Below are 26,107 nucleotides of genomic sequence, written 5' to 3'. Positions count from 1 at the left end.
ATTAGTTTTTTTTAATTATAATTTTATATAGTTGATTTCCTTTGTGTTTTATGCATTTAAAACCATTCTGAGATAAGATTCTACAGGCTTTGTCAGTTTGCCAAAAGGGTCCATGACACAAACAAAAGGGTTAAGAACTTCCATAAGGAGGGGGCAGCTAGGTGGCACAGTGGATAAAGCACTGGCCCTGGATTCAGGAGGACCTGAGTTCAAATCGGGCCTCAGACACTTGACACTTACTAGCTGTGTGACCCTGGGTAAGTCACTTAACCCTCATTGCCCTGAAAAAAAAAAAAGAACTTCCATAGGGGATTTGATGAATGGATAGTAGCTTAGTCAGAAAGCCAGTTCTTCAATGATTTCACCCAACCCTCTTCTATGGCACTTTGGGAGGTTCTGGTCATGTTAATTATAACTTCTATGATATGAGAGGTAAAGGAAAACCCCATTGTGAGAAAAGATAAACTCTCAGCTGATAGAGTCCAAGGAGTTGTTTCTAGATCAGGATCAAGGAGAAGGTGCAGAAGTATTTGACTAGTAGCTCTCATTTATTAAAGGTGATGAGATATTCCTTTAATCTAGGAGTTGTTCTTTGGGGTTCAGGGACTTTAGGCATTGTTCTCTAGTGTTCAGGCACTCTGTGCAAATAAAGGGGAAAGAAGTGGCTTGAGAAACACATTTGTACCAGATTCTCTCTTTTTTTCTGGTCTAACCCTTGCTCTAGATCAGGAGTTCTAAACCTGGGGCCCAGAAGCTTCTTTTGAAACCTGTACTTTGATATAATTGATTTCCTTTGCAATCCTATCTATTTTATTGAATGTATTTAAAAATATTATTCTGAGAAAGGGGTCTATAGGTTTTACCAAACCATCAGAGGGATCTATGATACAAAGAAGGTTAAGAACCCCTGCTCTAGAGACAAGTTCTTATGAAATATGCCTGTCTGGATTTTGGAACTGGTATTTTGAGACATGTTTCTGAGGGCCTTGCAAGTAAAAAGCATAGTTCACTATTAAAAAGAAGGCCATCGGGGGCGGCTAGGTGGCGCAGTGGATAAAGCACTGGCCCTGGATTCAGGAGTTCCTGAGTTCAAAATCTGGCCTCAGACACTTGACACTTACTAGCTGTGTGACCCTGGGCAAGTCACTATTGACCCACAAAAAAAAAAGAAAGCCATCATCCTCCAAGTACATAGACCTAAACTGATTATGTGTGGCTTTAAAATATAGATGTAGACGCAATTCTTATCTAGCAATGTAGAATCACAGCATAGAATTGGGAAGAACTTGGAGGGTATCTGGTTCATGACCCTCATTTGAGAGGATGAAGTCCTAGAGAAGTAACTTGTTCAAGGTCAGAGAACTAATGATTGGCAAAGATGGAACTCGAATACAAATCTTCTGACTTCTAGTCAAGTGCTCTCTCTACTGTAGTGTACTGCTAAGTATTATTAATGTGAGACTTAGATCTCAAAGACTATTGGATGCTTGCATGTCTGAATATCTTAGACTTAGACATTAATATCAATATTTGTGACATATCTTATATGTTTTATATATGTATGCATGTATATACACACATTTCTATACATCCACATTTATGTATACATACACATTGTGAAGAGGATTTCTGTTCAGGTATAGATTGAATAAAATGGTCTTTGAGGGTCTCTTCCAACTCTCAAATTCATGTCCTCAGCAGAAAAGAAAGAATAGAAAATTCCGTACTATTTGCACTTCAGTTGTCAAGGTTAACTGATTTTTAACCAAGATACTTTGCTTTTAGTAAAACTCTCTGTAGCCATTAGTAAATGATAATGTTCAAATTTTCATGAGGACATTTGAATTTTGTTTGCATTTTATGAGGACCCAAGGCTCAATCAACCCTTTTCATTACTGACCTTGTGATCAAGTTCTGAGGTCTTTAACTTGAATTTCCTCATTATTCTTCCTCCCTTGGATGTTAGCTGGATAGCCCTCCCCCGCCACCCTTCTTTGCTGTAATGTCACTACCACAAAAGGACAAAAGGCCTTCAGCCCTGTGGGATTAAACCCAGAGTGCAGCACTGTTGTAGGTAAAGCATTGTACAGTGTGGTTTTTCAAATTCTGCCAAAGCATAAATATTATAGTCAGAGTTTCCAAGGATTATAAATCTTAGGCCGCAAGTCTCCGAATAGCCTTTTCCTGGCCTTTCCCAGTTCTTTATACAGTTATACAAGAATTGAGACCCTGCTTGCTTTTAAACCCATTTAGATACTGAGACCACAGGAAGTCCACCCACCCCAAGTGGTGCCATACTTCTTTTCTTGCCCCTTCCCACTGACACTAAGGTTGTTTCACACAAATGTGGACCAGCCTCCCTGTCCCGTGGGGTGAAAAGGCCCACGTTTTTAGTGTTGATTTGTAGGATTGTGTCACGGCACAAGCCCAAATGGAGCCAAAGATCAGCGGTCGCATATTTTTCCTTTAATTGTGCAGATCACTGGGGCTCCCCCAGCTATAATTTGCCTTTCATCCACTCCAGCAACCATCCAAAGAAAATAGAATATGAATCTAAGGGGAGGGGGGAAGGGGGCTAGAAGGTGAGGAAAGGGCTAGCTAAAAGCCAATGGCCTTACACAAAGTGGGGGGATAAAGAACCTGCTTTAAGTCAATAAACTGAAAGCAAAGAATAATTTGGGATTTAATTAAGCCTTACATATAGCCTGAACCCAGGAACATATGTAAATGAGTAGCTGAGATCCAAAGACCATGCTACACTTAATAGCTTATGGGTAAAATCAGCCTCTGCTGCCTGAAAAATTCTAAGTCTATTGACCATTTGAAGGGAGCTCATTTGGGGCTCATTTGGACATCGCAGGCATATAGACAGTCCTGGAACAACAAAGAATAGGGGTTCTGATCCAGCATCAAAACAATCTCCCATTATTAATATAGCAAGAACACTAGGTTGGATGGAGCCCTGGATTCAGAACCAGGAAGACCCAGGTTCAAATCTGGACTCAGACACTTGACAGCTGGTGTGACCCCAGGCATGGCGCTAAACTACAGTCAGCTGGAGTTTCCTCATCTGCAAAATGGGGATAACAATAGCACCTACCTCCCCAGAGCTGTTGTGAGGATCAAATGAGATATTTGTAAAGCACTTAAAATAGTGGTTGGTCCATAGCCTGTGTGTGTATGTATGTATGTATGTATGTATGTGTGTACATACACACACATATATAAATGCTTAACAACCCCCTTCCCCCAATAATCCTATGAGGATACTGGGGAGAGGTGGAGGGACTAAGTGTTCTGGATCTGTGATTTCAACAGTATGGTGAATTCTCATTGGGCAAACCTCTTCTCCACCAGTGCAGATCAATAACAGCTTCGATTTCTAGTCATAGAGAGTTGCCTGGGGGTGGGTAGGGAGGTCAAGTGACGTGTCCAAGGTCTCCCAGCCAATATGTCTCTGAATCCAGATGCTTAGGCCTCTATTCACGATGCCAAGCTGCCTCTCCTGTGAGGGAGCTTGCAACAGTATTATTATCTCTGTTTTACAAAGAAGGCTCTTGGGTGCTGAAAAGTAGAATCCCAAAGTCAGCGTCAGAGTCAGGACTGGAACCAGATATTCTCACAATCTCCCCTCATGCCCAGTGCTCTGCCATTGAAGTCTGTTGCTTCTCCACTAGTCCATTAGGGTAACTGAAGAATCAACTCCTGCCCAGTGTGTGGTGGGCAGGAAGCCCACCTTGCTGAACTGCTAGACACTGTCTTCATATTTTTTGTTGTACCACTGAAATAAAGCCCAAGGGAGCCAGACCAGATACAACCCCAGTCAACACAGGAAAAGGATCTTGAGTGTTTTGGTCACTTGCGATGCTAAAAGAAGAAGGACTGGGGTTAGGGGGATAAAAACATGGGTTGTTTCAATGCCTTTTTGTCAAATCCTTTTGTGGAAGCTTCCCTGTTTTCCTTCAGGACTCAGTTAAAATCTTGCCTTCTTCAAGAATCTTTTCCCAGTTCCCCTTAGGACTAGTACTTGCCCTCTAAGATTACTTCCATGTTACCCTGCATCTTTTTTATACATAGTTGTGTGTTGTCTCCCACATTAGACTGTGAGCTCCTTGAGGACAGGGGTTGATTGGACCTTTCTTTGTATCCCAAGTACTTAGCACAATGCCTGGGTCTGAGGAAGTGCTTGTTGCCTTGACCAACAGAGTGGGTGCTGTTTCTAAACTAAAGTAGGGTCCCTGGATCACAGAATGTTAGAATTTTGAAGGATGCTCAAGATGATCTGGGCAAACCCTCTGATTTCATAGATGAGACTGAGGCTCTGAGACATGATTCACCCAGATTATGGGGGAGAGACTTACAGTGGCATATGGCTCCGTGTGTGTGTGTGTGTGTGTGTGTGTGTGTTTAATGGGCCACCCACCCATTTAGAGACCTACAGAGAAAGACTGGTGACTAGAACATAGGACATAGGTCATGCACCCTTTATTTCTCCCCGGCTATTGTGATTTGGTCAAACCCCATCAATTCTGTGACCATCTCCATCTGAAAAACGGAGGTTTGCATAGAATAGTATCCTGAAGGGAGCTTTATTAATGGAAAGCATCTCCCAAGGTCTTTCCTTCTGTGGAGCATTTGGTAAGCATTAACTAATCCACGGGTCGGGGAAGCTGATAAATTTAAATCCTACTTCTCTCTAGTCTTCCACCACTACAGCCCAACAAGTAGTTCCATCCCCAGGTCTAGGAGGACAGGGTCCTGTTCTCCATGATTAATGACTTTCACTTGGTTTCTTCAAAGAGTGACTGTGCTGTTTCCCTGCATTATTTATTTATGTTCCCTACTAAAAAATTCATGTAAAAAACATCCTTTAAGGTCAGTGAGATGTGGTTTGCCGCAGCTTTAAATATTCAAGTGAGCCACAGGTGGACCCACATACTGAGTGAGTGCCTAAGCTTGTGGCCTTCAAGTCACCCACACTGGCCCTGGAAAGATCCAGCCTTCTGGATGAAAGAGGGTCACTCTCCAGAAAGGCTTCAGACTGTGTGTTTGCTTTCTGGTGAGGTGTTTGTATTTGTAGGGACTGATGCTAGAACCTGTCAACTCTGACGTGCAGCAGCATATGGAAGAGAAACCAAGGGGCTTGTTAGAAACATCACTTATTCTACCCCTAATCTCCCTAAGACTAAGGGAGAACTCCAAAACATGTCTTCTGTAACTTATGGCTATGTCTATAGCCAAGCATGGGTATTATGAGCTTTCTCTGGCCTTCTAAGAATCATAGGCCATGACCCGCCTGGCTGCAAGGCACCTTAGAACAGAGGTGCCAAAAAGCGAAGTGGTCCATGCGCAGCCTGAACCAGATTAAGATGTAATTGGGAATTATTTAACAAAAGTAATAAAAATACAACAGAACAGAGATATGTGGTTTTCTAAGCCAATATGCAGTCAGAACAGATCTTTATGTATGGTAAAGGAGCCCCATTTTTGGTTTGAGTTTGACATCGCTGCCTTAGAAGTCATCTTGTCCAACCTCTTTGTTTGACAGATGAAGAAACTGAGAGATCCAGAGAGGTTAAGTACCTTGCCCAGCACCATCTAAGTAGAGAGCAACAGAGGCGGAATTCAAATGCAGAACTTCTGACACCATATTCAGAACTCTTTACAGTATAAGAATAGCATCCTAGAGTTTGAGAGCTGGAACGTAGTTTAGAGACAATTTAGGCTGGCCCTCTCATTTTACAGATGAAATCTGAAGTTTAGAGGTTCTCTATGATTGTCCAAGGTCACTCTCCCGGTAGCAGAGACAGGATGTGAGCCCAGTGCTTCTGACTTCAAGTTCAATGCTTTCTGTCCTGCTCTGAGGTACATGCTGCTGCTATCTCTGAATTGTGAACACTATGTAGACGGCCTCAGAAATCAGGCTGTGGGATCAGAGCGATAGATTGTGGAGAGACAGTCGATGCAGAAAGCTATCAGCGACTTTCTCCCCTTCTGTGCTGAAATAGGTTGCAATTCAACATATCATTTGCTATTAACTCATGTCCCCAAAGTAAGGATCAAAAGGGTTCCAGAGGGGGCCCAAAATGACGCAATGAGATGCTTTAGCTGTCAGCGAGTGGTTTCATCCACAACAGTAGGAATCATTAAAATGGCCATTGGGATGGAGCTCACTTGACTTGTTAGGGTCCAGCCATCCCCAATGATAATGAGGAGACAGAAGGGAAAGTGAGCTGCTTCTGCGCAAGTATCATTTCAGCTTCCTGCTGCTTTCCTCTTCAAGGCTTTATTCAGAAGGTGCTGGAGTATGAAGTTAGTATGTCTGTGCAAAAATCTTTTGTCCCTTTGGTTCTTAATCACTGTAGATAGACCGATAGAAGGGGCAGAGTATGGGAGTGTGAAGATGTGTTGGCTTTCTCATCTCTCCTTTATAATGAATGATTCATTTGGGGGAAGGAGGTCATAGAAGAGGAAGGAAGGAACTTACTCGATATTTACAAATATTATTTTATTTGATCCTCACTACAACTCCGAGAGTATCCCCATTTTAGAGGTGAGGAAACTGAGGCAAACGGAAGTTAAGTGACTTGTCCAGGGTCACACAACCAATACTATCCAAGGCTGGATTTTAACTCAGGTCATCCTGAATCCAGGCCTAGCATTCTACCCACTGTGCCAACTAGCTGCCTCAAGGACTAGGTTGGGAGAGCCAGAAGAGCCCTTGAGGACATCTCTCATTAAACTGTTAGAAACCGAGGAAGTAAACATATGTCCGTGGTGTCTTGTCCTCGTGCCTTCCTTTTATTCAGCAATCATTTATTGAGTACCTACTATGTGGCACGCACTGTGTCAACATTAGAGAAACAAGGACAAAAGTGAAACATTTGGGGGCAGCTATATGGCACAGTGGATAAAGCATTGGCCCTGGATTCAGGAGGACCTGAGTTCAAATTTGACCTCAGACACTTGACACTTACTAGCTGTGTGACCCTGGGCAAGTCACTTAATCCTCATTGTCCTGCCCCATCCCCCCAAAAAAGTGAAACGGTTCCTGCCCTCAGGGAGCTTACCTTCATCATCAATTCTTGATTGTATTTGGGGTCCAGTATAAGGGCTCCTGGGGGTAGGCTTGCACACATAGTTAAGACACTTCAAAAGGAGCTAAACGTCAGTAAGGGTAGAAAAGAAGCAGAAATGGTAGTGAGAGGGGAGGTGCTTCAGACAAGGACAAAGATGTGGGGCAGAAGAAGGCAAGACTGCCGAAGATAATAAAGATACCCTTTCTATATGGCTCCCCTCCAGGCCTCCTCCAACTCTCACTGCCCACCCCCACCATCACTGCCATGCACCAGACTCTTGTCCTGACTCCATTTTGGATAGTGTCCAATGTTCACTGGGCTACTTGGGGAGGAAGATGATGAGGAAAATGGCAGATAAAACCCTTTGTTCCTGTAATCTCTCATCTGATACCAAATTGAAAGCCTGAGGAAGAACTCACACCTGAACTATTTCTATCTGCTTCCTGCTTATAATAACGCATCCAAACAGGCAGAATCTTGTTCAGTTGTAACCTGGGGTGTCTATCCACAGTGCCTGAACCCTGAGAACTTAGCAAAAACCAACTTTTGGGAAAGTCTGATTCCTGCTTTAAACATGTGTGCATCAATATATGCATGTGCAAATGAAAAATGTGCATATAAAAGTGTTCAAAGGCTATAGTGTATGTATGTATGTACATATATACATACACACACACACACACACACACACATATATTGACCCTGGGCAAGTCATTTAGACTCAGTTGCCTTAGACATCGGGGCCATCTCTAGTTGTTCTGTTGTATATCTTGTCTTGGTTTTGGTTTTGGTTTTGTGGGGCAATGGGGGTTAAGTGACTTGCCCAGGATCGCACAGCTAATAAGTGTCAATTGTCTGAGGTCAAATTTGAACTCAGGTCCTCCTGCATGCAAGGTAGGTGCTTTATCCACTGCGCCACCTGGCTGCCCATGAGGTTTGTTTTGTCACTGGACCCAGATGGCTCTGGAGGAAAGAGTGAGATTGGAGACCTTAAACAGCCCTCCCTCACTTAAATCCAATTCAGCAAAAGGCATGACATCACCCGAATGTAATGGTCCTCTTCAACAATGAAGGACAAACAACAACAACTGACTAATGGCCCCTTCACAATTACTATAACTCCCCAGGCCAAAAGTCCCTGCCTTTCACCACCCTCACCTGTTTGTGTTGTCTCCCTCTTTTAGAATGTAAACTTCTTGAGGAACCTAGCAAAATGTCTGACACATAGTAGGTGTTTAGTAAATGCTTGTTCATTCGTTTGTTCATTCACTCCTTTACAAGTAGAATGTCTCCTTTTTGTAAAGAGAGTTAAAGAAATGTGTAGTCACTTCTACTGAATTTTACTCACCCTCATCATTAGGAGGCATCCTTATATCCAATAATTTCTCCATTTTCAACCTTTATTATTTACTTGGTAGCTAGGTGATGCAGTGGATAGAGTACAGGGTCTGGAGTCAGGAAGACTCGTCTTCCTGAGTTTAAATCTGGCCTCAGACACTTACTAGCTGTTTGATCCTGGGAAAGTCACTTCACCCTATTTGCCTCAGTGCCCTCATCTGTAAAATGAGATAGAGAAGGAGATGGCAAACGACTCTAGTATCTTTGCCAAGAAAACCCCAAATGGGGTCACAAAGAGTTAGACACAACTGAATAACAACAACAAAAGAGATGTTCAGCCTTTTCTTTTCGGTCCATTTTCCAATTAAATCCATCAGGCACGCATTCACTGTCTACCATTTGCAAAACAGTGAGACATAATGGATGGTCTGCCTTAATGTCAGAAAGACCGGAATTCAAAATCTAGCTCTGACCCATACTAGTTATGTGACCTGGGCAAGTTAGTTAACCTCCCTAATTGTCCCAGGCAGTTCTCTAAGACTATAAATTGCAGAACAGCTGTTGATGACCTGCATTGAAAGTGGGAGTTTTCTCATGCAGGATTACTTACAAGAGCAAAATAACAGGTCTGGACAAAGACCTGGTGTCAAAGGGGGCAGGGCAGGGAAGACAAAGATAAAAATGAAAAATAGTTTTTGCCTTCAAGGAGTGCACAAATGAGTAAATGCAAAATAATTTGAGGAGGAAGAGAACACAAATGGGGCCTCAGGAAGGGCTTTGTGTAGGAAGTTAGTACCACCAGTGTGAAGTCTTTAAGAAAGCTAAAAGTTCTAAATGGTGACTAGAAGGGAGGAGGGAGGTCCTTCCAGGATCTGTGCTCATTGGGCACCCTCTGCTACAGTTGGGGCATTAAAAGGGTTTCTCACAGTCTTCTCCTTTTTTAACTAAAAACTACATAAAATGATAGCTAAAATCTAGAATAAACTTTCCAAATAATCTCAAACTAACTTCAAACCCTTCCCCCCCCCTTCCCTTTCCATTCCTCACATCCTAAAAGACATTTGGAAAATTCCAAATAGAAATTTTCTTTTTCATGCCCTTGCATTGGTTTGGCTGGAGCCCAGGTGATAAAAACCCATGATAAAGGGTCTTCTGATGGTGTTGCTAAAATCAGGCCAAACACAGCTAGTGCTAAATAGCTCCCAAGGTGGCCTGACTTTCCACCAGAGGAAATTTGGCAACGTGGAGATAAACATCTGAACTTTTGGCTTCTTATCGGAACTGGGAATGAACAAGCTGAATTAGGAAAAGAAAGGGCAAAACAATGAGCCAATGCTGTACCTAATGCCAAACCAAATGAAACACTTTGAAGCCCAGAGACATCTCTGCTCAACCCTCCATCATCCTTCATTTTTGTGGCCTCCCTGCTTAGCGTTTCCTGCTACAAACAAAGGCAAAATGGATGAAAGCCCTCCCAAAGCTGCTTCTGTGTGAGCTCAGCAGGTTCAGAAACTTGGGATAAGCTGCAGCCAAAGATCCAAATGGCCAATGGTTGATCCCAGACATAAATCACTCGATCTTAGGAACAGGCTAGTGAAGATTGTCTAGAATTAGGTATTGATATTTCTTAGTTTTTACTTCCAATTTTACTTCTGTTTTTGCTATGATTGGTCTTATATCCTGTGCTATTCTGTCAGGTCATTTTTTTCATATTATAGTACAATAAGGTATAGTATAGTAAAGGCTCTAGAGTCAGAGGATCTCAGTTCAGATCTCCATTCTGACATGATTTGCCACGTGACTTTGGGCAAGTTACTTAACCTCACTAGGCCCTGGTTTCCTCCTCTGGAAATTGAGGGAGTTGGACTAGATGACCTCTGGCTCTAGAGTAGATCTAGATTAGCTCTACATCTGTGAAACTGCAGTTTCTAAAATGAGATGGTAAAAAACTGGCATCCTTGGGCGGCTAGGTGGCGCAGTGGATAAAGCACCGGCCCTGGATTCAGGAGTACCTGAGTTCAAATCCGGCCTCAGACACTTGACACTTACTAGCTGTGTGACCCTGGGCAAGTCACTTAACCCCCATTGCCCCACCAAAAAAAAAAAAATAACAACAAAAAACTGGCATCCAACTAGCCCCTATTGTTGTTGAATCACATCTGACTCTTCATGACCCCATTTGGGATTTTCTGGGCAAAGATGCCAGAGTGGTTTGCCATTTCCTTCTCATTTTACAGATGAGGAAACTGAGGCAAACAGGGTTAAGTTACTTGCCTAGGGTCACATAACTAGCAAGTGTCTGAGGCCTGATTTGAACCTGGGTTGTAAAGGTGAATGATTTGCTTTCTTTCATGGGCTTAAAGGTGGTTGGACTAAATACAGGCATAAAAGAAGCATTCTTAAGTGAACAGGGAAAGTCTTGACTTTTCACAATGTCTGATCATGCTGTAAAGAATAAATGCCAGGGGGCAGCTAGGTGGCACAGTGGATAAAGCACTGGCCTTGGATTCAGGAGGACCTGAGTTCAAATCTATTTATATAGACACTTAACTAGCTGTGTGACCCTGGGCAAGTCATTTAACTCTCATTGCCCTGCAAAAAAAAAAAAAAAAAAGAATCAATGCCAACTGGAAAGGTTCTGGCCCAAATTTAGCATTACCCTTCCTTCCACTGCATCTCTTTGTGTTGGACTCATCCCTGGACCCCTGAGATATGGAGGTGATGGCCCCTCTGCCTCTCTACCTGTTCCATCCATCCATGATTTGCTCCTAGGGATTCTCACCCCAGCCCCCTCTCTACCTCTAATCTCCCAGTTTTTCTGCCCTTAGCATGGATTCATTTAGTTTCTCTTCTGATAGACTTATTGTGTCTTTGAATGTTAGTTCTAAAAATCAGTCAATTAACAAGAATTATTGAGTCTGCTATGTGCCAGCACTATTTTAGGTGCTGGAGATACAAGTAAAAACAGTGAAACAAATGCTAGTCACAAGGAACTTCTGTACTAATGTGGAAAATAAGTACATATAGATAGATAGATAGATAGATAGATAGATAGATAGATAGATAGATAGATAGATAGATAGAGATGAATGGATAGATGGATGGAGATAGAGATAGATGTTATATAGATACATATGTGATATATATGTATACTTGTGTATATAACATGAAGTTAATAAATATCAATACATCTAAAGCAATTAAATACAAGGTAGTTTGTAATTGGTAGAGTCAGGAAAGGTTTCATGTAGAAGATGGTGCATCTTAAAGAGAGAGAGTGATTATAAGACAGGGGTAAGGAGGGATGGCATTCTACCCATGTGGGATGACCAATACAAAGCTATGGAGATAGGAGATGTAATGTAACGTGTGAAGAACAGAAGGAAAGCCATTTTGCCTGAATAGCAGACTCTAGGACAAGGAGGCAAATTTGCCTTCCTCATGCCCTTGCACGTGGGCCTTCACCTTCTCACAGCAGGCTGCCATTACACTGTGGAAAGGAAACAAAGCTGTGCCATTCTGTCCTCCCAGGCCCTAGTGGGGCAGGCAGCCCACGGTCTGAAAGTACCGTCAAGACAAGTTAGCATCTTCCCAAACCAAACTGCAAAAATTAAAAACCAGCAAAGGAAATGAAGCTCCCAACGACACCTCCAGTGTCGGAGCGGGAGGAAGAGAAAGGGGGAGCAGGAATTCCTGAGTGATGATGAGTCGGAGGTGTCTCTGGGTAGCCTGTGTGGTCTTACAACACTGGGCCATGTTCCAGGCCCCCTGGGGAGAAGCTCCTTTCATTAGATGAGGTTTCGTTTGTGAATGGATGCAACTCTTCTGTTCACCCCTTGTTCAGTAGTGTTGCAATTTATTTACAAAGAGCATGAGAGAATCTGCGTCTCTCCCGTAGGTTTGAGGGATTTCCTTGAAGAGGCTGGTGTGCATTTCGGTAAGCAGATGCTATGAGGTTTTCACTCTGAAGAATTATACTAACCTGAGATGAGCAAGGATCTGTACTGCTCTCTCTGAGTAGCTAGCATACTTAACCCTCCCCTCCAGTGATGCCAACTGAAGGGGCACTTAGGGAAACAATGGGGCGGGAAGGTGGGGCTCCTTTGTGGTCACAGCCTGGAAGCTTCCATCTCAATTTGAAAAGGCACTGTTTTGTTTTGTTTTTAAGCAGCAGCTATTTTGCCATACTTGATTACTCCAACTCTATTAAACTCCATTAGAGCCTCTCTGTTATTTCAGCTCTTTGGCTCACGGTGGGTCTCCAGTGGATGGTGAAGTGGTGAGGGAGTGAGAATGAGTGAGGGTTGGAGGGAGGGCTTACTTAATTAGGAAAATATGATGTCAAGAGTATATGGTGCTGGGACACAATCACTTTACATTTCAGAGAAAATTGGTTAAAAAATGCACTTGAACAAAGTAGAATCGAGCAATTAGGGTATTGGGTTTTAAAAAATGCTAAATTATTGTGTTTGAAACCATTCCTTGTGAGGAGACGAACAGAGGAGATGGGGTTTCCATTCTGTTTCCTCTTCACCCTCCACCCTCCCCCTCCCCTTCCCCCTGAGATGGGTTTTTTGCCAAGTTGAACTGTCCACTCATACTCAGGTATTCAGAGAGGAGCAGAAACTTAGAGGCAGAAGAAATCTTCAAAGTGAACTAGTTTCTCCCTCCATTTTACAGATGAGAAAACTGATGCCCAGTTACCTTGATAGGCAGCATGGCTAGGGAGTGACAGAGATGGGCACTCACTCACATTTTCTGACTCAATGGCTGGTGGTCATTCCACTGTACTCTGCCTTAAATACTTAGTTCTAGGCTGTCTAACAATGTTCTTTGATTACACTCCAAGCTACGTTTGGGGCTTGTCATATCTGCTTCCTCAAAGCATTTGGTATGGTGCCAAGTACATAGGTGTGCAATAAATATTCATTGGTTGGTTGGTTAACTAGGACTTTGATTAATATTTTCTTTGAAGAATAATGATGGTAAAGGCTCTAAATTTGGCAGCCTAGTCTATGTGGCCTGGCTGGGAAAACCAGAATAATTCTGGGTGTTGTAACCCCATATTTAAGGTCAGGTTGACACTCGATGAAATGAAAAACCTTTCCTGGTCCCCTTAGCTGTTAGCATTTTCTCTCTCTCTCATCAAATTCTCTTGTTTACTGATCTGTTCACATGTTGAATTCCATAGGAGAATGTAAGCTTCTTGAGGGCAGGGGAAGTTTCTCATACCTGTCTGTATCACCAAATGTCTAGCACAGTGCCTTGCACATAAGATAAACTGAATAAATGCTTGTGGAGGGGGCAGCTAGGTGGCACAGTGGTTAGAACACTGGCCCGGGATTCAGGATGATCTGAGTTCAAATCCGACTTCAGACACTTGATACTAGCTGCATGTCCCTGGGCAAGTCATTTAACACTCACTGCCCCACCAAAAAAAGAAAAGAAAGAAAAGAAGAAAAGAAAAAAAAATGTTTGTGTAATTGAATCTAGTACAACTCCCTCATTTAATAGGAGAAGAAACTGAGGACCAAGAAGGTCAAGTGCCCTATCTAAGGTCATCCAGCTAGCAGGGTCATGGCTGGAGCCTGGGTCTCCTGACTCTCAGTCCAGAAGGAGCTTTTCCCATCACTCCATGCTCTCTCTTATGAGTCATTGTGATTCAGTTTGTGATGCTGGATTGGCCACAAAGTCTTACCCTCAAGGCCAGGATTTCTTGGTTTACCTTATATAGTAAGAAAATCATGTTGCTATCTGACTCCATTCTCCTTTGGCCTCATTTGTCTTGCCTGTGTGCCAAAAGTTGTGGTCATTAGCCTAGAGGTTAGGACTGAGCATCCTATTACACACTTGTAATATTCTAATCTCTCTGTCTCTCTCTTTCTCTCTCTCTACATATATATATATATATATATATATATATGTGTGTGTGTGTGTGTGTGTGTGTGTGTGTATACATATATATATATATATATATACATAAAACATACATACACCCCTCCTTGAATTTCCATGTCTCCTTTTCATATCCACTCATTTGGGAGGATCATTCCACATGAACTAAAGCTGCTACCTCCCCATCCATCACCTCAGCCTTCATTCATGGTTCTCCTAATCAGTATCTATGAGAAATGTGGCCACTTTGAAAAGAATTGGTCATATTAATAGCCTCCTTTTGTCTGTCCAGCTCAGACATGTGTTATGTCTGTTACCCAAGGAGGCCTTGCCCTTCTTTTGCAGGGAGTTGGAGTTTGATCAATAAGTTTTCTCCTTACCTCAATATGACCTGGTCCATCTTCAGTGGTTTCTCAGTGGGATTTTCTCAGGGCAAGCTCCTAGCACTATAGAAACACTGTTCAAATGGATGCCCAGCAGTGTTAAGCTAAGGTTGCTCATCTTCATTTCGTTATTTTATCGTCTTTTCTTAAATTCCAGTAGGAGGCTACATGGTGAATTGTCAGCGTGTTAGTCAATGTTTAAGATAAGATATATTGGGAATTTTCTTTTTCCATCTTCTTTCTGACATCTTGTGGGGTGAGGCAAGTAGCTCCTTCCCTTCTCTATTAAACTGCTTACCGACACATGCGTGCACATGTGTGCGCACACACACACATACCTGCTACCTACCCTTTCACATGAAGCCCAGTACAAAGGAAGGTATCAGCCCAAGGTTTCTACCAAGTTTGGATACTACTTAAAAGAGACAAAAGCAACTATTCTCTCTGCCATTGTATTCCGCTCTTTTCTCTGTCTTTTCCTAGCTGCTTTGGCTCGGCCCCCACTCTTGTACCTGCAATAGTCCAAACTACTGTTTCCTCTATGGTAGTAACCACCTTGCTGTCCCCTGTCCCATCTCCCACCTCAGTGCCTTTGCACAGTCTGTCTCCCATGCTTAGCTGTTTTACTCCTTTATCTCTTCCTCTCAGAACCCTTAGATCCCTTCAAAGCTTACCTCAACTGCTGCTGGATCATTTTTAATCATCTTGACTTGTGTCTTGACACTCGATTCTAATGGCTCTGGAGGAGAGAGAATGAGGCTGGTGACTTTGCACAGTCCAACCTCACTTAAATCCAATTCTCTCTCATCATCCTCCTTATGTCATCGGTCCTCTTCAAGAATGAAGGATGAACAACAATATCACTTCCTGTGTCAGTCCATTCTCCACCTGCCGAAATTCTTTTGTAAATACTTTGTATTTAATGCTCTGTATACATGCTGTATCTTCCCAGTAGAACTTGAGCTCCCTAAAAGCAGGGACTAATGTCTTTCTTGTCTCTACTTCCCCAGTGCCTCAGGTAGTGCCTGGCACATGGCGGGTCCTTAATAAATGTTTGTGGATTTGAATGGAACTATCAAGAACTATCAACTGTCAACACACGCTTTGATAATTTCTGGCTCTTGACCCATGATGTTTTCACTCCCCTTCCACAGACACTATGGAAATCTCTAATGTTTTTGTCTTAAACTTCATGTCCACAGATGTTCTCCTTTCCTTTGGCTGCCCTTCCTTCAGCCCAGCCTTTTGTGAGATTTGAACTTGGGTCCTCTTCACTCTAAGGCCAGCACTCTATCTACTTGCGCCACCAAGCTTTAACTACTGGACTGAACAGGGAAGAGTAACTGGTGAAGGGCAGGAAGGCTTTTGAGGGAGAAAGCTCTTAATCAAACACAAATATCAGGGATATTAGCAAGGGGAATGGAGAAAATTGCTATCAAACTAAATTGCTTTTTGTATAAATGTTCTCTTTATTCAGGTTTTCCCCAGCGTGTGATTTTTTTCTTTAAGGCTTGGTGAACAGATGCTCTTTTGAAAATGTTGATTAACTGATGCTTTTTTAGAACCCTTCCCACTCACCCAAACAAAACTACTGGAATGAGTGATTATCAGAAGGGAAGGGGGGAAAAAACAGGGAAAAGTCAAGTCTCTGGGGCTTTCTTCTTCCTCTGAAGTGGCCTTTGATTCTCCAGGTGCAGGAATCTCAGCCACATCTGAGCAAGAGCTTTCAGAGAACCCCTCAGGACTGGAAGGGACCCTGTGAGGCTATCTAGTTCAACCCCATACCTCTAAACAAGACTGCATTCATTCAAACCTTCCCCTCGGAAGTGCTACCCTAAAGCATGGAAAGAGTCATTACTTTGTGGTCAGAAGACCAGGGTTGAAATCTCCGCTTTGCTACTTACTACTCATTTTGGTCCCTTCATCACTCAGTTTCCTGATCTGTAAAATAGATTGCACCAACTGACCTTTAAAGTCTCTTCCAGCTCTATATCGTTGAACCTAAGAACCTTTCCTTCCTTCCTCAGTATAGGAAGGTTGTTGCCTCCGGTCAGAACAAACTCTTAAAGTCAGAGTCTTTTTCCCCATTTTCTTAAAGGTGAGTGTTCTTTTTGCCCTTTTCCCTGGCATTAGTCACTTTCTGCTGAGTGATAACTGCCAGAAGGCTCCTGACTCTGATCCCTTTCCTGAGGGGAATGAAATGGAATAGGGCCACATTCTCACTTCCAACCATTTCTCCTTCCTTTGGTGGGGTCTTTGCACCTGGAAGCAGACGCAGATTTCATTGGCAAGTCATGCTGCTTGGTTCATGAGTGGATCCAGACTCTCATCCAATATCCCAGTTCTTTTAGCTGTGAAGATGTTAAGAAATGTGAGCATTCATCACCTCGATTATTGGTTGGAAATAGTGTATGGTGGGAGTTCTGCCAATCCCCTCCCCTCCATATTCTGTTTCTTTTTAAATGGAAGGGAAAACAGAAAAAGAGCTACTATTTGATTTATAGGGGAAAATCAGCTCAGCAACCTGAGCCTCCAGATTCATTACTTGAGCTTTCTGATGGACACAACCTGTCTCCTATTTGTGCCTGTTCACATTCTCCTTCCAAGTAAGCAATCTGCTTTGTAACAGCACAGAAAGAATAATGAAGAGGATGAGAACCGAGGTAGAAACGCCAGTCTTCCTGCTGTCAGAAGGCCAGAAACAGCCTGGAGATATAGAGGAGTGGTGATTAACATTGTGAATGGCAGACCTTCTCTAGGGCCTGGGACATTGGGATCTAAGAGAGCTTTTTATGGGCTCTGTCTCCATGAAGGTGGGAGAGAGTTTAAAGGAGTTCTTGGTACCTTAGTCAGAAGTCCAGAAGACTGTATTTTGACTTAAAGGCCAGGCTTTCAGGAAGAAGCTGGAGTTGGAGTGTGACAGTAAGGGATCAGACATCATTTTAGGTTGTGGGTGAGAAATCTCCCGGTTAATAATGTGGATAGGTTAAAATTCTGGGCTGTTTTGGGGATCTTCCGATGTGTGCTTGAACTCTTAGATCTTTTCCTTAAGTCCTTGGCATTAATCTTCAGAATTATGCTGAAATTCAGAAAGCACAATTTTAGGCAGAATGGAATTCTGAAAGGGCGACATGCACATGCAGTTGCAGGGGAGGGGGGCGGAATACTGAGTCAAAGATGTGGACTCTAAAAATTTGCATGTAAGATCCAAAGAAACAATAGCCGATTGCTTTTCAGGCACATATTTAACTTTCTTAAAAAAATATTTTACCATTTTAGACAAGTAATTTTCCTTGGCTTTTTCTTTTCTCTCCTCAGCTGTGATTTCTGTGAGATGGACAGAGTAGTGAATAGAAAGACCTGTATTATCCCCCAAAATTATCATATAAAAGAAAAAGATAGACAGTGATAATACTGGAGAAATTTCAGAGTAAATTAACTAAGCTCTATTCAAACCTGGGCTAGCTAGATTGGTTGCCAATGTTTGATCTATTCTAAATCATAAAGAAAGCCAACACACAGAGTAGCTTGGGCAGGAGAGATGAGTGATATTAATGCAGATATGTGGCTATGGATAGTCATTACGACATTCTTTTCCAATTCTGCTCCTACAGTAAAACATATAACGATGATACATGACTGGCTTAAATTACTTTAAATTTATTTGAAATATCAAGGAAAGAAGCCCTTTAGGCTTTGTGTCCACTTAGATGTATGCATATGAGGTGATGAAATCTGTGGTGCAAAAATGGCTTTAGCAATAATGGTGACTAATGGCAAGTGCTAAGACACCATTGAAAGGTCTAAGGATAATACCCAGGCTAATATTAATAATGAATGGCAGCTATTATGAAGAAAGGCACAAATGACAATATCTTTGCATGCTGGATACCTGGCTTTGGGGGTTGTTGGTTTTTTTTCCTTTTTCTTCTGGTTGCTGCACAAAGAGGGAGCTGGTTACTTAAAGGGGCCTGCTAGAAAAGAAATGGCCTGCTAGAAAATGATGGCATTTACTTTTGAAAGACTTAAGATCTGTGTTGAATGTGGTGACCGAACACAATTCTAGAGTCTGGAAGATGAAACATGTTGCTTACCTCTGGGGTGGGGGAGGGTGATGTAGAACAGATATATACATTATGTACATTTTTGGAAATAGCCAATGAGAGTCTTTGCTTTGCTTGACTAGGCATATTTGTTGCACACAAGGATTCCCCCCCCCATTTTTAAGGGAAATTTGGTAGGGAGAGAAAAGGCTAATAATAACTGTCAAAACAAGAAAAAGAAAAGAAAGAACTGAGGGTCATTGAAGTATTATTTAAAGATCTATAAAAGAGAACAGAAGGAAAGTCAGAAGGAAACACAGACAAGTAGGCAGCTCTACAAGTTACATGTCAAATAAATTATAGTCTTAAAAGGAAAAGCAAGTTGTACATAATAGAGATTTGCGATTTCATGTAGAATTCTATTTTTTTCTGTTATGCTTTGTAAAAAGAAATGCTCCTTTTATTTAGTGGTCATTAAGTCAATCATTTTTTAAGCACCAAAAAGGAAGAAGAAAATTATGATCTCTGTATATCCAAAGTGGCAACTACACAACTCTATAAAACTCTACACAACTGTACAACTGTACAACTGTACAACACTAAAGAGCTTGCCTTCATGTTTGTCTTTCATGTTTGTTTATTTCTCATTACAGTGGACATCCCAGAAATACCAAGAATTATGAACAGTGAGGGATATGAAGATGACGATGAAGGTAAACTAATTTCTACCAACCCCCTTCCTTTTTTTTTTTTCAAACAGTTTCCTATCTGAACTTAAGATTGACTTGACAGGAGTTTTAGCTGGAGTCCTAGAGGTTAAAGGTTGAAAAATAAAGGTCAAGAATGAAAATGGTGAAAAAGCTCAAAAATATCATATCTACCTATCAAGGTCAAAGTAGGGACTTTTTCATACAACTCTACTACTAACTAGCTATATGACCTTGGGCTGGTCACTTTCACTCTTGAAACTTCACTTTGCGTGGCTATTAAAAACAAAGCAAGACAGGTTTAATAACATTTGTTCTCCACAAGGTGAAAATCATGATCATCAAAATTATGTGGGGGGCAGCTAGGTGGCACAGTAGATAAAGCACTGGCCCTGGATTCAGGAGGACCTGAGTTCAAATCTGGCCTCAGACACTTGACACTTACTAGTTGTGTGACCCTGGGCAAGCCACTTAACCCTCATTGCCCTGCAAAAAAAAGAAAGAAAGAAAGAAAATTATGTGAGGCATACAATTTTATATAACCCTATATTCAATTTTATTGTTTTTATGATTGATTTTTATAAGTTTTATTGATAACTTTTGTTTTTTATACTCATTTGGGTCTGTGATCTTGATACTGGTGCTCTCTCCAGTGAGTCATAGCATAGTCATTTCTGGTTATAGCCACCCCTCCCACAAAACCCCCAGGAATTGAGTCCTCCCTAATAACCAAGAAAAAAAAAACAGTTAAGCAAGAACACTGAATACAGTAATTATGTCACGTATATGCAACATTTTACCCTATTAGTCCCTACAGGGAAGTGTGCTTATGAAACATAGTCTGTTCTCCAGGATTGTTTATTGCTGACATCTCAATTACTAGTGATCTTTTAATTTACATTGCTATGGTCTTTGTGCATATTGTCCTTTTAGTTTTGCTCAGTCCATTTTACAATTGTTCATGCAAATCTTCCCATGTTTCTTGGAATTCCCATTTTTGTCATTTTCTTATTGCCTGATATTGTCCCATTACATTCATAAATGACATTTAATTCAGCCATTCCCCAATCAATGGGCACCCACTTTGTTTCCATTTCTTTTCAACCATGAAAAGTGCTACTGTGAGCATTTTGTGATGTATTAAACCTTTAGTTCTTTCTTTTACTTCTTTGGAGTTTAGCCTAGATTTTTAAAAAGCTGTTGTAAGTGTTCTGAGCACCTACCTTGCCAATCTTCTTCCCTAGGTAACTTGAATCTACTCATACATGTCACCAATTACTCATTGGTCTGTCTCCCCCACTCCCCATGTACCTCTGGGTACTTTCTTTTTTATGCAAAGACTACACAGATCTATGAACTATGCAAATCAGATCTCTGATATTTGTCAGGGCTTGATCATTAGAGTAATGCCCAAACATTAGAATTTTCTTCATGAAGAACACCACTGGGATCCTGCAAGCTTCCATATCTCTGGCTGGGGACCCCTGGTGATCCATCACCTTAATTCTCAATCACCATAAATGAAGATTTGCTGGAGGAGACAGACCTCAATATCCAAAGACCTCCAAAACATTCTCAAATCTCTAGAGGATTCTGCCCTGACATACTCTTTTCTTCCCCTCAGCTTCTACACATTCAAGTTAACTAACCAACACTTGGGGGGGGGGGGGATGAGGATTAAGTGACTTGCCCAGGGTCACACAGCTAATAAATGTCAAGCATCTGAGGCCAAATTTGAACTCAGGTCTTCCTGAATCCAGGGCTAGTTCTTTATCCACTGCGCCACCTAGCTGCCCCCTAACTAACCAACACTTAACACTCTATCTTCTATATACTCAATTCATATTCCACACTTGGTCACAAGCAACCAGGGACTGGCTTCTAGACCCACCTATTCCACTGATTACCAGCAGCAGCAGGAGATATTCTGGTTTTTTCTTTAGAGCCAGGGTTTAAATATTCTCCAGCCTAAGTACGCAACTGCCCCCTCTTCAGAAGCCAGCACTAGGTGGTAAAGAATAAACTCTGTGTGCCTATATTAGATATAACCCATCTACCTGACATATGCTATATACAATTACAAAAAAAAATTTAGAAATACGTTGGTAGCTACACATGGAGTGATGAGCTTCCTTCTTTTGTATTGTAGATGAATACGAAGTCGATTGGACTAACACCTCCTCCCCGACGACTGGTCCAGCATTTCCCAAAGAGGACCGGGAGAAGAGCTGGCTTTATACTCTTGACCCCATCCTCGTTACGATCATTGCAATGAGTTCCCTGGGTGTCCTGCTAGGGGCCATCTGTGCTGGCCTACTGCTCTACTGCACGTGTTCCTACACGGGCCTCTCTTCCCGTAGCTGTACCACACTGGAGAACTACAACTTTGAGCTCTATGATGGCATCAAGCACAAGGTCAAAATAAACCACCAGAAGTGCTGCTCAGAGGCATGACTGATTGCACCTGAATCACATTTGACGTTTCATTCCAGCAAGAGTGGCTGGTGAAGATTACTTTTTTTTTTCTATGGGAACTGAATGCCATAATCTCGAATGAACCCAATCCAGAATACAGACAGTGAGGGCAAGGCAGACTGGGGGAGTGGAAGTGGGGAAGAGGGAGGCGTGGCCCACATGGGAGACTGGCTCCCACCCAGGACCACAGTGGCTGAGTCATGACTGTAATGAGGACTTGCTCTCTGCTGGGACAAGGACGGGAGCTTGACTCTTGGGATTTTCATTTTTGCCTTTTGTTTGAGGATTTTCGTTAAAAAAAAATTCCTTTTTAATTTTTCATCTTTGAAGGACTCAAAGAAGTAGAAGAAAAGAATGACCTTTGTGGTGTGAGAAGTCCAGATCGTTACTCCTCACTTTCTTTTCCTAATCGGTGGTTGAAAGGCGAGGGATTTTTCAGCTGGTCTATCTTTAGAAATAAAACACAAAGAGCCGGCCGGCTTATCCCCTTCTCAGATAGGCTTGTGATTTACGGGATTTGCTACTGGGGCAGGTTCCGCCAACTGAGCCTGTGTGCTGCCGTTTCCGTCAGTGCTAGAACTGAAATTGAATGTTGTTGCCTTTAACTTTTCTTATCCAGGGGAAAATTGCCGTTTGAGGGTCAGCAGAAACAGCAGCTCTCTCTTATGTGTGATTCGAAACAAAACAGAAAGGAAACTTCACAAGTCACAATCCATAGGAGCACCTCCTTGGGAGCCGCTGAAGGGCCTTAAAGTGCTTTGTGAATAGGAGCCATTTATTCAATCCAGAACCCAGTCTGTCATGATAGTGAGGCCTTCCTGACAAGGCCTCTGGATGTTGCTTTCTGTCTTTCTTTCTTACTTTCCTTCTTTCTTTTCTTTCCCCCTTACTCTTGTAAAAATGAAAACACCACAGACAAAGACAGTTGTAAGGTTTCCAAGCCTCAGGAGAAAGCTTTGTTTGATATTCTTGGGTGGGGAGGGGATGGAGAATACAAGCAATTATTGATTTCTCTATTAACAAGACATCGAGTATGGTGGCCACTAGAATCCTAGCATTTTGGGGCTGGAAAGAGTTAGACATTATGTAGTCCGAGTCCTTCATTTGACACAGGAAGAACTTACATACAGCCCAGAAAGATTATGTGCCATATCGAAGGTCGCACAGTTTGTTAGGAGCAGGGCCAGGAATACAAACCTTGGTTTTCTGATGTCAGGTGCTCATTCAGCTACACCATGGTGCCTCCTGACTAGGTAGAAAGGGGGAGGAATTGGACAAAGGAAGAACAGTTTAACCTCTGTTATACTATAATTAAGTAGGAAGGGTTGAGGGGACTGCCCTAGGGAGACATTTTGATTAATTAGTCCCTTCTCTAAGCTATGAGCCCTGATTTCTGCAGTGGGTTATATCCATAGCCTGGACTTTCCTGGGGAGTCAAAGTTAAGTCATATGAGAATCCTGCCAGAGGTTAGCAGGTAGTGTGAACCAAAATATGAACACTTCTACTTCATCCTCACCGCCCCCCTTCACCACGGGACACATCCAGCTTCTTACTCCTTCTCATACACACACTCGTTGATTTATGAGTTTTTGTTATCAAGTGCCTTGAAAAGTGAAGAAGAAGAAAAAAAATATTTTTTCCCTCTATCTAGAAATCCATGCTATATCATACAAGTAAGACATTCATCCTTCCCTGGCCCAGCTGCTTCTTCTCTGAATCCCTCTGACCCATCCACTAATGGAACAAACCCTGCCCAGATGGCTGAATGGGTCAGTAATTGCAACCCTCTACCGTACCTCACCTGGTTGCAGAAGTGGGGTAGGCGGGAATAAAAACTGTGCAGAGGAAAGGTTATCCAAATAAGAGAAGCTTGACTTAAGCTTAAATTAATGTGTAAGAATTTTCCTGTTTGCAGGCAACACTCATCCAAAAAGCCAACCACCATACCCAGCTTATCACATATGAATGGTAAAAGTCGTCAGACCATTTTTGCTGCTACTATCATGTACAATTTCATTCGTCTCACACCCAGGCTAAAGGGGAAGGGTGAATGGAACAGATCTGTTCCTATAAATGTTAACTTATGGACCTAATAGTTAAAATGGTAATGTCACAGTGTATTTGTATGCATACAGAGAGTGAGAGTTCATATCTACATAGATTTATACATATATATGTGTGTGTTTGCGCGCGCATGTGGGTTCTCTGTATGTACCGTGTATGTGAATGGTCACGTGGGACTAAATAGTGTTAATGTAACTTTGATCTAGGGCAGAAAAGTACTGCTGTTCTTGGCGTTCATTTGGCACAGTGTTAGTTAATGGTGAAGTACAAAGTTATTGAGCCCACACACTTAGCTCAAGGCTACCCTGTGAGCAGGGCATGTAGAAATAAGTTTCTAGTTCAACCCATCCTCCTCTTCTCCCTGCAGTAAGGCCTTGAGGGCTTCAGGTAACACTGGTTACAGGAGGGATGCTTGGGAAGTAAGGGAGCACCCAAGAATCTTCCAGACTCTCTTGAAGACAAAGATTTTCCCACACCTATTTCTGTGCTGACTGTCCCTCTCATGGCCTGGTTAATGGGGCATTTGGCCCCGTGCCACTCGCTAGCCTCATTCCAGGTTTGCAATTCATCTCTGAGCTGTACACAACAGAACAGACATCCACTTGAAGAGTCCCACATTCATATTTCCCATCAACTGGTACAGGGAATCTGACTGTGCTCTGAATGCAGAGCCAGAGCAGGCCATCCAGTGCTACAGTGTGTTATTGTAAACTCCAACAGGGAAAACTAAACAAAACATTGGTGCATTCGATTCATTGTTCTCTTTCTGTGCAGTGATGCTTTGCTCATCCTCCGTGGGGAGGTAAACCCAAACAACAGTATTGACACAATTTGATGCCTTGTACTGAATGACCTATTACCTCCACGCTCTCATGGACTGGATGGTCAGAAGGACCATGCAGTTGCTTTTCTCCCTTTGGTGGGGAGGGGATTGGTAGGGGTGGGAAGCTTAGGGATGAGCATGGGGTGGGGGAGGGGAAGTAAAAGTTAAGAAAACAGTGGCTTAACTTTTCCAAGGCTCACAGTTGAAGGTGTTTGACCATTCACTGGATGAGCCAGATCATAGGGGACTTGAGAGCTTTTACTGTGATTCTCCACAAGGTAAAAAAAAAAAAAAACTGCAACAACAAACTGTGTTTATATGATTTGTATAAAGCCTTTTTAAAATGACTATTTAAATAAACAGTATACCAGGGACTCTTTTTGCATCTTCTTTATTCAAGACCAAAGGGCTTTGGGACACAGTGGATGTTCAATAAATGGGGGTGGGTAACTCCTTGAGAGCAGGAACAATTCTGGTTTAAATTTTTTTTTTTAAGCCTTTGTATCTCTGGTGCTTGAATGTAGTAGGTGCTTAATAAATATTTCTTGAATTGAAATGGAAATGAATTGGTTGGTTAGGCGACTGGGGTGGGGGGATGGCAGAATGAAGCACTTGAGGGATGGGTAATAACTCATAGCAGTTCTAACCAGTATCTCCAAAACTTTATCTGAAAATCACTGAGCCAGTTGGCATTGCCAAGTACCATGCCTCTTCTTCCCACCTCCACAATATTCCCTTTCTGTAATTTGTCATTTGTTAGCACATCCTCCCCTTCCCTCTTCACCATCTTCACAGCCAGCATGTCTTAGCTCTACTTTACCCCCAGACCCCATACACAGTGATCTCAAGGCTTTGCAGGTAATGAAAAGTAAATCCTCATAAAAAGGTTGAGAGCCATTGTTCACCTTCCCATCATTCAGTTTCAAATGACCCTAGGCACTGATCATCTAAAGTCAGTCAATAGTAATAGGCATTTATTAAGCTCTTGGTGTAGATGCCAAGAAAGCTAATGGTTGTTCACCATTTGAGGATGGTTTTCATGCAATGCTGTTCCAGGCAGGTGCACATCTGCATTGGGAGAGGGAGTTTCCCCATACTTCAATATAGGCTAGATCCTTGAACTTTTTTTGTCTCATAGATTTCCTTTGGCATTCTGGTGAAGCATATGGACTCTTCAGAATAAGGTATACAATAAAATTATATAAGATTACAAAATATCAATAATGTTGAGATACAATTATCAAAAAATTTTAAAGCTCAGATGTTAAGAATAAGAATCCTTGGGGGCAGCTAGGTGGT

At 42.2% G+C, this 26,107-nt stretch overlaps 1 protein-coding gene across 1 annotated transcript in view; it reads left to right on the top strand.

Moving 5' to 3' along the window:
- The window catches only part of NRP2 (neuropilin 2), a 156,760-nt gene extending 131,434 nt beyond the window's left edge, over positions 1–25,326 (top strand). Inside the window, 2 exon segments of the mRNA XM_043994885.1 lie at positions 19,392–19,451; positions 21,595–25,326. Of these exon segments, the coding sequence (XP_043850820.1) occupies positions 19,392–19,451; positions 21,595–21,899 (365 nt within the window). The 3' untranslated portion in view covers positions 21,900–25,326.
- Positions 25,327–26,107: the final 781 nt, after the last annotated feature.

The sequence above is a fragment of the Dromiciops gliroides genome, chromosome 3 (genome assembly GCF_019393635.1).
Source record: "Dromiciops gliroides isolate mDroGli1 chromosome 3, mDroGli1.pri, whole genome shotgun sequence".
Lineage (NCBI taxonomy): Eukaryota > Metazoa > Chordata > Mammalia > Microbiotheria > Microbiotheriidae > Dromiciops > Dromiciops gliroides.
The sequence above is the reverse complement of the archived record's forward strand: the minus strand, read 5'-3'. Positions and strand labels throughout refer to the sequence as shown.